Source organism: Bison bison, unplaced genomic scaffold (assembly GCF_000754665.1).
Source record: "Bison bison bison isolate TAMUID 2011002044 unplaced genomic scaffold, Bison_UMD1.0 scf7180017864034, whole genome shotgun sequence".
Taxonomy (NCBI): domain Eukaryota; kingdom Metazoa; phylum Chordata; class Mammalia; order Artiodactyla; family Bovidae; genus Bison; species Bison bison.
Window position 1 is genome coordinate 4,858,559 of NW_011494606.1, and position 10,433 is coordinate 4,868,991.

The 10,433-nt window shown below is 39.3% G+C and overlaps 1 protein-coding gene across 1 annotated transcript in view; it reads right to left on the reverse strand.

Moving 5' to 3' along the window:
- Nucleotides 1-10,433, reverse strand: part of IQCH (IQ motif containing H) — a 230,139-nt gene that overhangs the window by 214,882 nt on the left and 4,824 nt on the right. The window contains exons 2-3 of the mRNA XM_010834520.1: nt 7,122-7,244; nt 5,647-5,738 (exon numbers count right to left, since the gene is read on the reverse strand). Of these exons, the coding sequence (XP_010832822.1) occupies nt 5,647-5,738; nt 7,122-7,244 (215 nt within the window). The remainder of the gene's footprint in view (nt 1-5,646; nt 5,739-7,121; nt 7,245-10,433) is intronic.

Sequence of the window (10,433 nt, forward strand, 5' to 3'; positions counted from 1 at the left end):
TGTTTCCCCATCTATTTCCCACAAAGTGGTGGGACCAGATGCCATGATCTTCGTTTTCTGAATGTTGAGCTTTAAGCCAACTTTTTCACTCTCCTCTTTCACTTTCATCAAGAGGCTTTTGAGTTCCTCTTCACTTTCTGCCATAAGGGTGGTGTGTTATAGATGACCCTAAATGAACTTTTTAGCCAACCCATTATATAGTTCAATTTGTATTCCTATGGTTCAACAGTGCTATTAAACATTTTTCACATACTTACTGGTCATTTGCATTTCCAGCTCTGTGAGTAGTCCACTGATGTCGCTTTGTCTATGCCGAGGTTTTTATTATGATTATGGCAAGAAAGCACTTTGTATTTAACAGTGTTAGTAATTTTTGTATCACTTATGTTGGAACTGTTTTTCCTATTTGTTATTTTATGATGCTTCTTAAAAATTTTTAGTTTCAAAAAACTTCAAAGCCACAAAGAATTTGAAAGGATAGTGAGCATGCAAATACCCTTCACCTAGATGACCAAGTGGAAACAGCTTGTCCCCTGTGCTTTGTCTCCCTTTGTCACTAGGATGTAGTCATATTCTGAATAAGTGGGATTTGTGTACTGCCTTGTAACAACGCAGAAGAGGATGGCTCTAAGGGGGTCCAATAACTGAGTGAGAATATACCTTCTAATCTATGCTTATCATTTAACAGAAACCTCTTCTTTCCTTCTCATTGTTTCTCACTATTATTTATTTGCTTTGTTCTTTTTTCCCCCCCTCAAACACTAGTGTAACCGAATATAAAATGAAGATTTCTGTGCAGTTCTGATGGTGTTGGTACAGATGGTAGTCACCCTCCTAGTGTCAATAAGCAAAGGGTGGTCGTTAAGAACAGTGTGAGCAGATATCTCATGCAATAAAATCTGTGCAAGCCAGCAATGATAAGAGGAAGAACCTCACTTTGACACAGAAGAAGAATCATTGCCAAAGTGGGAATAATAATGAAGCCTATTTTGAAAACAATACAAAAGCACTTTGAGCTCTTCGGAGAAAATGTACCACTTTTGACAATATCCTTATCATTGTTTTCTGAATGACTGCTGGGAGAATCTTCCATTTGCTGGAATCCATTGTCATCATGTCGTGTACCTACTGGGTTTTGTCTCTACTAGACAAAAAAAACACCAGATTTTTTCCTTGAGCAATACTGGCGAAAAAGGAAAACCATCCTCTGTGAAAATTAGACTTCTTGGCTTTTATATACCTATGGTGTAGGAGAGGACACTTGCAGACAGTTGACTGGACTCTAATCTGGGCCTCATTGTTCTTTTTAAGTTTTAAAAATTGAAGGATAGTTGGATTATGTGTGTTAATTACTGCTATACAGCAAAGCGATTCAGTTATATATATATATGCATTCTTTTTTAAAATATTATTTTCCATTATGGTTTATCATAAGATATTGACTATAGCACTTTGTGCTATACAGTAGGACCTTGTTATCCATCCTATATATAAAAGGTCACATCTTCCACTCCCAGGGACTGCCTTGGACCTGCTTACTTTTAAGACCCAGTTTGGACTCTCTCCAGTTTTTGACCATGGCTCACTTCATTTCATTTTCAAATTTGAGGCCACTTTAGCCTCCCAAATCCACAGCAATGACTGAGATGCTCCCACAGGCTTGTAGGGCTCCTACGAACTTGCCAGGCTCCCATCTTCCTGATAAGACAGCCAGTGGTTGTATTACTTTATTGAACAGGAAAGGAAGGATGCAAAGACCCTTTCTGGGTTCCAGCTCCACGCCCCAGTTCACATTTTTCTTCATTCTTCCAGACCCTAACAGGGGCAAGGGCACTCCGTGGCCATGGAGAACTGTGCAAGCAAAGTGCTCTGCCAGAATCTTTGTATTTGGTTCTCTGCTACCTAGTCTGTTCTCTTCAGCTGTCATAGCGTGCAAAACTGCAGCTCAGAAACTCTGTGCTCTGTCAAGAGGAGAAGACAAAGAGGAACTGGAGACAGGACAGGAGAACTTTCTTGAGGGCTGGTGACACACAGCTCGTCTCTGTCCTACTTCCCCTGCCTTCTCCACCTGGAGCTTTTTTATCGCTGTGTGTCCACTCCACCTCTTGGATGGACACTCCCCGCCTACCACACATCCCCTGGCTGCCATCTAAACAGTCCTCCCGCTTGGCCTTGTGCGGCTCTCTTGACTTATTATTATTTTTAATATTTGTTTATTTGGCTGTGCTGGGTCTTAGTCGTTGCATGTAGGGTCTGGTTCCCTGACTTGGGATCAAACCCAGGCCCCCTGCACTGGGAGTGTGGAGTCTTAACTGCTGGACATGAGGGAAGTCCCTGTTGTTTTCATTTAGAACTGAGTCAATATGAGGTAGTAAAATAACCTCCAGTATTTTCTTCTCCAAGAATCCCTTTTGTTATTTTCCCTACAGATTCCTTGTTTCAAACAATGATTTATATAAACCTATTTGAAAATCATATTTTTATTCTCAAATTAAAAAATCTAAGATAGGGCAATTCCCTGCTGGTCCAGTAGTTAAGATTTCATGCTTTCATTGCCAAGGGCATGGGTTTGATATCTGGTGGGGCAACTAACATCCCACAAGCTGCATGGTATGGCCAAAACAAACAAACAAAACCCTAAGATATAAATGACTTCAAACTAGACAGACTAGTGAAGGGTTGCCTCTGCCAAGGGATGATGGCTGCCTGTGGCACTACCTTCATGGAGGGGAAAGGGAAACGGGTACACTGAACACCCGAGGCTCTGTTCCCCACTACAAGAGCTGGGACCTGGTTGTATCTCTGGGTTTCTTCCTGAAACTTGACCTCTCTGTTTGATGTGATTCATTTACCCTTGATATATATTTATGATGCAAAAAGGACTACAGGGTTTTAAGCTTCATACAAAACCCTGATCTACGTTCACTTCAATTCAGAACGCCTAGACTGAAGAAGGTCCAAACTAAGAAAAGGTTATTTCTCTTTTTATTTTTTAATTTTTTTTTTTTACTATGGTTGGCTTACAATCAGTTATACATATATACTCACCTAGAGTATATACACTCATCTAGAGTCAGACATCCTGCAATGTGAAGTCAAGTGGGCCTTAGGAAGCATCACTACAAACAAAGCTAGTAGAGATGATGGAATTCCAATTGAGCTATTTCAAATCCTGAAAGATGATGCTGTGAAAGTGCTGCACTCAATATGCCAGTAAATTTGGAAAACTCAGCAGTGGCCACAGGACTGGAAAAGGTCAGTTTTCATTTTAATCCCAAAGAAAAGCAATGCCAAAGAATGCTCAAACTACTGCACAATTGCACTCATCTCACATGCTAGTAAAATAATGCTCAAAAGTCTCCAAGTCAGGCTTCAGCAATACGTGAACTGTGAACTTCCAGATGTTCAAGCTGGTTTTAGAAAAGGCAAAGGAACCAGAGATCAAATTGCCAATATCTGTTGGATCATCCAAAAAGCAAGAGAGTTCCAGAATAACATCTATTTCTGCTTTATTGACTATGCCAAAGCCTTTGACTGCATGGATCACAATAAACTGTGGAAAATTCTGAAAGAGATGGGAATACCAGGCCACCTGACTTGCCTCTTGAGAAACCTGTATGCAGTTCAGGAAGCAATGGTTAGAACTGGACATGGAACAAGACTGGTTCAAAATAGGAAAAGGAGTACGTTAAGGCCGTATATTGTCACCCTGTTTATTTATATATGCAGAGTACATCATGAGAAATACTGGCCTGGAAGAAGCACGAGCTGGAATCAAGACTGCCGGGAGAAATATCAATAATCTCAGATATGCAGATGACACCACCCTTATGGCAGAAAGTGAAGAAGAACTAAAGAGCCTTTTGATTAAAGTGAAAAAGGAGAGTGAAAAAGTTGGCTTAAAGCTCAAGATTAGGAAAACTAAGATCATGGCATCTGGTCCCATCATTTCACGGCAAATAGATGGAGAAACAGTGGAAACAGTGTCAGACTTTATTTTTGGGGGCTCCAAAATCAATGCAGATGGTGATTGCAGCCATGAAATTAAAAGACGCTTACTCCTTGGAAGAAAAGTTATGAACAACCTAGCCAGCATATTAAAAAGCAGACGCATTACTTTGCCAACAAAGGTCCATCTAGTCAAGTCCATGGTTTTTCCAGTAGTCATGTATGGGTGCTAGAGTTGAACTATAAAGAAAGCTGAGCACCGAAGATTTGATGCTTTTGAACTGTGGTGTTGGAGAAAACTCTTGAGAGTCCCTTGGACTGCAAGTCTGATCCAACCAGACTAAAGGAGATCAGTTCTGGGTGTTCATTGGAGGAAGTGATGTTGAAGCTGAAACGCCAATACTTTGCCCACCTGATGCGAAGAGGTGACTTATTGGAAAAGACCTTGATGCTGGGAAGCATTGAAGGCAGAAGGAGAAGGGGACGACAGAGGATGAGATAGTTGGATGGCATCACCGACTCAATGGACATGAGTTTGGGTGAACTCCAGGAGTTGGTGATGGTCAGGGAGGCCTGGTGTTCTATGGTTTATGGGGTTGCAAAGAGTCGGACACGACTGAGCAACTGAACTGATACTAATGCTGATACATATTCTACTCTTTTTTAGATTCTTTTACTATATAAATCATTACAGGGTATTGAGTTCCCTGTGCCATACAGTAGTTCCTTATTAGTTATCTATTTTATACATAGTTGTGTGTGAAAAGGTCATTTCCCTTTAACTCAATACTAATTTTAATAAATCATCTCTTAGGCTGTATTATTAATGTATATGTTAGTTGCTCAGTCGTGTCTGACTCTTTGTGACCCGATGGACTGTAGCCCACCAGGCTCCTCTGTCCATGGAATTCCCCAGGCAAGAGTACTAGAGTGGGTAGCCATTCCCTTCTCCAGGAGATCTTCCTGACTCAGGGACTGAACCTGGGTCTCCTACATTGCAGACAGATTCTTTACCATCCGAGTCACCATTTCAAGCAAGTTTATTACTTTTGTTTTGTTTACCCTGGATACCAAAATCATCTTTACAGTAAAGCACATATGACGGGCTAAGAACTATAAAGAAAGCTCCAGATGATCTAAATAGCATAAAAATGGATTTGCTTTAAAATATTTCCTATAGGAATTGAATTTGGCACGTTGTTGTTATTGTCTAGTTACTAAGTTGTGTCCGATTCTTTTGTGACCCAATAGACTGTAGCCCACCAGGCTCCTCTGTCCATGGGATTTCCCAGGCAAGAATACTGGTGTGGGTTGCCATTTCCTTCTGCAAGGGATCTTCCTGACCCAGTGATTGAATATGCATCTCCTGCATTGACAGGCAGATTCTTTCCCATTGAGCAACCAGCGAAGCTGTTGAATTTGGGATATGCTTTACTAAAAATACAAAAGATGTAACACCAAAACTAGGACCCTGAAATAACTGTCATGATGGCAAGCATTAAAATGCAATGAAAATAACAAAGAATAACTTTATTAAAGTCTAAATTCTGCCATTAACTTCATATGCAAAACTTGTATGGAAGTTAGAATGCATATAAAGCAAAGGAAAATTTATCTTTACAGTCATCTCACTGAGTGAGAAAAGTTGTTTGTTGGTTTTGTACTTATTTTAGACCCTAAAATGGTTATTTTACTTACCATTTGGAAGCATGAGAAGAATGTAAGTTATAATCAATAGGAGTTGTTAACACATGTTGGTGTACAACGTTTAAATACTTCTCGATGTGTATCTGTTACAGAAAAGTTAAAGTTTAGGGCATTAGAGTGGACTGGAAATCCTCACCTAATTTTCTCCATTACATTAGGTTAACCCTCTGACTGATGTAATTAAGCCAAAAGACATAACATGCTATGTGTTTATTACAAGCCTAAGGTATCATTAGGCATCTCAAGGCCAAATTACTTTATCCCAAAAAGCATCATAAACAGTTGAGACTCAAAGCTGAAGTGACCTGCAGCATTTTTCACAAATGAAACTGCACAGTAGTCAGTTTGCTACTTGGTCGGGGGAACTTGCTAGGTACAATGGACACAGAGTAATGTCTTTCTCTTACCAGGACTTCAACCAAGCATCTGAGGAAAGAGTTTGGCCTTTAGGTAACAGATTATTTTAAATGGCCAAACCCAAAGACTCCAGCTGGGTCCAGCCCTCTCACCATCACGTTATATAGGACAACAGCATGCTAACCCGATGAGGCAACAACATATTACCCTATCTCTCAGCCTCAGGAGCTGAGCTAGGAGGCCAGTAGGATGCAACAGTGAAGGCTGGAAGCAAGAGTAGAGATGCTGATAGAGGTCTAGACGATGGAGGTGGTCTTTATTGGAGCCACGTGCTAATAGATCCTGGTTTTGTATATGAGTGTTATCCTAGTCTGAAGATTGGATTCTCCTGTGCCATTAGGTCCATCTATAATAATGAAGTTCCTATCTACTTTTTAAAAAATATTTATTTATTTATTTGGCTGTGCCAGGTCCTCATTGCAACACGTGGGATCTTTAGCTGGGGCATGTGAACTCTTAGTTACAGCATGTGGGATCTCGTACCCTGACCAGAAATCAAACCCAGGCCCCTGCCGGCATTAGAAGCTTGGGGTCTTAGCCACTGGACCACCACAGGAAAGTCCTCCTATCTACTTGAGTTCTATTTCCAGTGTTATGTACTAGGTTATAATATTTAAAAATTACTTAATATTAAAACACTTAAGCTATTAAGGAAGAGTAAACTCTATTTTTTAGAATCCCAGTGATTGTGATAGAAACTCTCTACAATGTATTGGTATGAATCCTTTTCTGTCAGGCATACTGTTGGACTAAGAGTAGTTATTTTTAAAATTATAAATTCTTTTTATCAAACCACATTTTAGGGGTCATAAATTACTGCATAATCATATATTATCCATGTCTCACATTCTTTGTGGCCTGTGACAGGATGTAAATCAATCAATCGGCTAATAATCCCATTCTTAAAAAAGGAACAGGATGGGAAAGCTGATGACCAACCAAAGCCCCCTCTGTTCCAGAATTACACAGAGCCTGTGAGAAGCACAGTTCTTCTGGAGGAATCTTTGTCTCCTTCCAGGATTTTATTTAATATCTAAAGCTCTACTTACTTTTAACCCCATTTCAGTCCTTTTGATGGCTGTTTCAAGATTCTGAATGTCTAGAGCCCCGCCTTTTTCCTCAAGCGGGAATTTTGTTAATTTCTCCCTTAATTCATAAAGATCTTCATGGACCTAGAGAGAGAAAAATGTAAAAGAATACATAAATATTACACCTAAAAGAGTTACTTAGCTTAAAGGTTTGCAATCTGCTTGAATTGCTAAAGACAATAAAGTTGATTTAAAGGTGGTGTTCATTGAAAAGACTGTCCTTATAGTTCTAGGATATGCTTTATTAGAAGCACATTATGGCTCCAGTTACTGTCTTTCAGATTTTGAAAAATTAAGATTTTATACAATTTTCTATTTGTCCTTCCCCCATTAGAAACGGATCCAAGATAAAATTGCAACCCAAATACCTTCTGCTTTCTCTGGTGGAAAAGAAGGTGAGTCAGATATAAGAAAAAGTTCATTCCAAACTCTGATTTCTACTAATTGATTGAGAGGTTAAAAAGAAAAAAGAAAACTTTCAGAAAAGAAAGGTTCTAGTGAAAACAGTGCCTGTCAAAAGAGAATTCTAAATATGTTGACAGGGTCTGTTGGTTTTCCATTCTAGCTAGATCTTCCCCACTTAGTGCGCTGAAGAAGCAGTTCTGTAGGGGTGGCCTTAATTTTGTTTTATGTACTCAGAAATGAAAACAATCCATGAAGAAAAAGCAACATGTCATTACTTGAACATTTTCCTTCAGTTCATATTTTCCTTAGAAATGATGAATATTTCTCCAAAGTCAAGCACCCTCAGAGTAACGTGAGCATTATGAAATTAGACAGCACAAGATTCTCTGCCTTCATATTAGAAACCAAACTTCCAGAAACAAATACAGATGGCACCAATTATGGCATGGGCTGCTGCCACAAGAGAAACATTTTGCTATGCAAATTTATGAACCCAACACCTGTTTCAGCAATAGTCACACCAATAACAATCTGCAGATTGGGTGGCTAAAGGCACTTTGAAACAGTTACCTTTTTCTCTGTTGGTATAACTGGACCTATACATTGATCCAGCCTATGTTATTAGTTACTCTCAAACATTCCCAAGGAGCCAAGTATTTGAAAGATCAAAAGATTTGCATCTTTTCACTGATGAGCAGCACAATCTGGCAGACAGATCAGGTCATTTGTACCCTGCACAAATTATTATATTGAGCCTCCAGGGCTCACAGATTGAAATTTGAACACACCTACTGTTTGCTGATAGGCACTAAGGATGAAGATGTATTAATATTTTTTTTGATTTTTTTGTCCAAATTACTGCTGCAAGCTATTTACAGTCTATTGTCTAAAGACATTTGAAAAGTACAAAAAGGCAGTTCAAGGGCAAGCCCACTTCCAGGCCCATAATTTTGTGGTTTCACTTTTTCCTTTTTAAGATTTATTTATTTATGGTTGCACTGGGTCTTCATTTTTCTCTAGCTGTGGTGCATGGACTTCTCATTGTGGTGACCTGTTGCAGAGAACAGGCTCTAGGCACACGGGCTTCAACAGTTGTGGCTCTAGAGAGCTGGCTCCGTAGTTGTAGCTCACAGGCTTAGCTGCTACAAGGCATTTGGGATCTTCCAAGAGCAGGGATTGAACCCGTGTTCCCTGCATTGGCAGGAGTATCCTTAACCACTGGCCCACCAGGGAAGCCCCTAGCTCAACTTTTGAATGCACTGAATTTCCTTCTTGTGGCTCTAGTATCTGTAGCTTCATGTATCCTTGTATAATTATACCTGTCAACTGCTGGAGGGAGTGAAAACAACACTGGACTATTTATCAGGGAACTGAAAATCTGGCTACTTCTTCTGTTTTGTAGGAACCATTATGTCTTCATAGAGTTGGGAGATAATATGTAACAGTCTAATAGTAATAACTTGGTAAAAGGCAGATGAACATGATTCCTTGTTCTATTACTAGTCACACAATGTCCATGCACACCATCCACATTTCCTCTAGTGTCCTCACCAAGGGGGAAAAAGAGAATTACTCTTCTTATGTAATGAAAATGAGACAATACATGTGTAAATGAACTAATATAGGCTTTGGAATCAGACACCTATGAACTAGAATTCTATTTCCTTCTTTACTAAACTGAGATAGGCAAATTTACTTTTTTTTTTTAGAGCCTTAGTGTTCTTATCTGTAAAATGGGGATAAATAGCATCTTTCAACATAGTGGCAAGAATAAAATGAGTTAAAAAGATGTAAAGTGCTTTGTCCAGGGCCAGCCACAGAGGAGGACACTGAGCCAATGTTAATTCTTTTCTCCTAATTGGTAAAACCTAGTGAAACACTTTGTATGTAACTGGCACTTAGTTAATATTCATTGACTTGAATTACTCCCTTAATCTTTCTGAAGAGCTTTTTACTTTCCTAGCCAGGTATTGTCCTCTTCCCTCTTAGTAACTGCACAGCTGTTTGTATAGCCGCAACACAGACAACTACTATAGGAAATGTTTCACCAGACCTGGGTAGAAAAAGATTAGGTTCTAAATCTTTGTTCTTTCTTCAGATAGATTCACTCTCCCATACTGAAATTTTATGTGTCACCCATCATTTTTGTGATTATCAAATACATTGTGTTCCATACATTTCCCACTTGGAGAAAGATTTCGACAGTTTGGGGACAGGGCTACTTAATAAGAAGCTCTCAAAAGATTTAATGCAGACAAAAATTGCTCTACAATTTAAATTATTTTTTAGACTTTTGCCATATCATGTGGCTTGTTGGATCTTAGTTCCCCAATCAGGGATTGAACCTGGGCTCTTTGCATGTAGAGTCTTAACCACTGGACCACCAGGGAATTTCCTAGAATTTAAGAGCCATGCAACACCATGTTCATGGATTGGAAGAATCAATATAGTGAAAATGAGTGTACTACCCAAAGCAATTTATAGATTCAACGCAATCCCTATCAAGCTACCAACAGTATTCTTCACAGAGCTAGAATAAATAATTTCACAATTTGTATGGAAATACAAAAAACCTCGAATAGCCAAAGCGATCTTGAGAAAGAAGAATGGAACTGGAGGAATCAACCTACCTGACTTCAGGCTCTACTACAAAGCCACAGTTATCAAGACAGTATGGTACTGGCACAAAGACAGAAATATAGATCAATGGAATAAAATAGAAAGCCCAGAGATAAATCCACGCACATATGGACACCTTATCTTTGACAAAGGAGGCAAGAATATACAATGGATTAAAGACAATCTCTTTAACAAGTGGTGCTGGGAAATCTGGTCAACCACTTGTAAAAGAATGAAACTAGACCACTT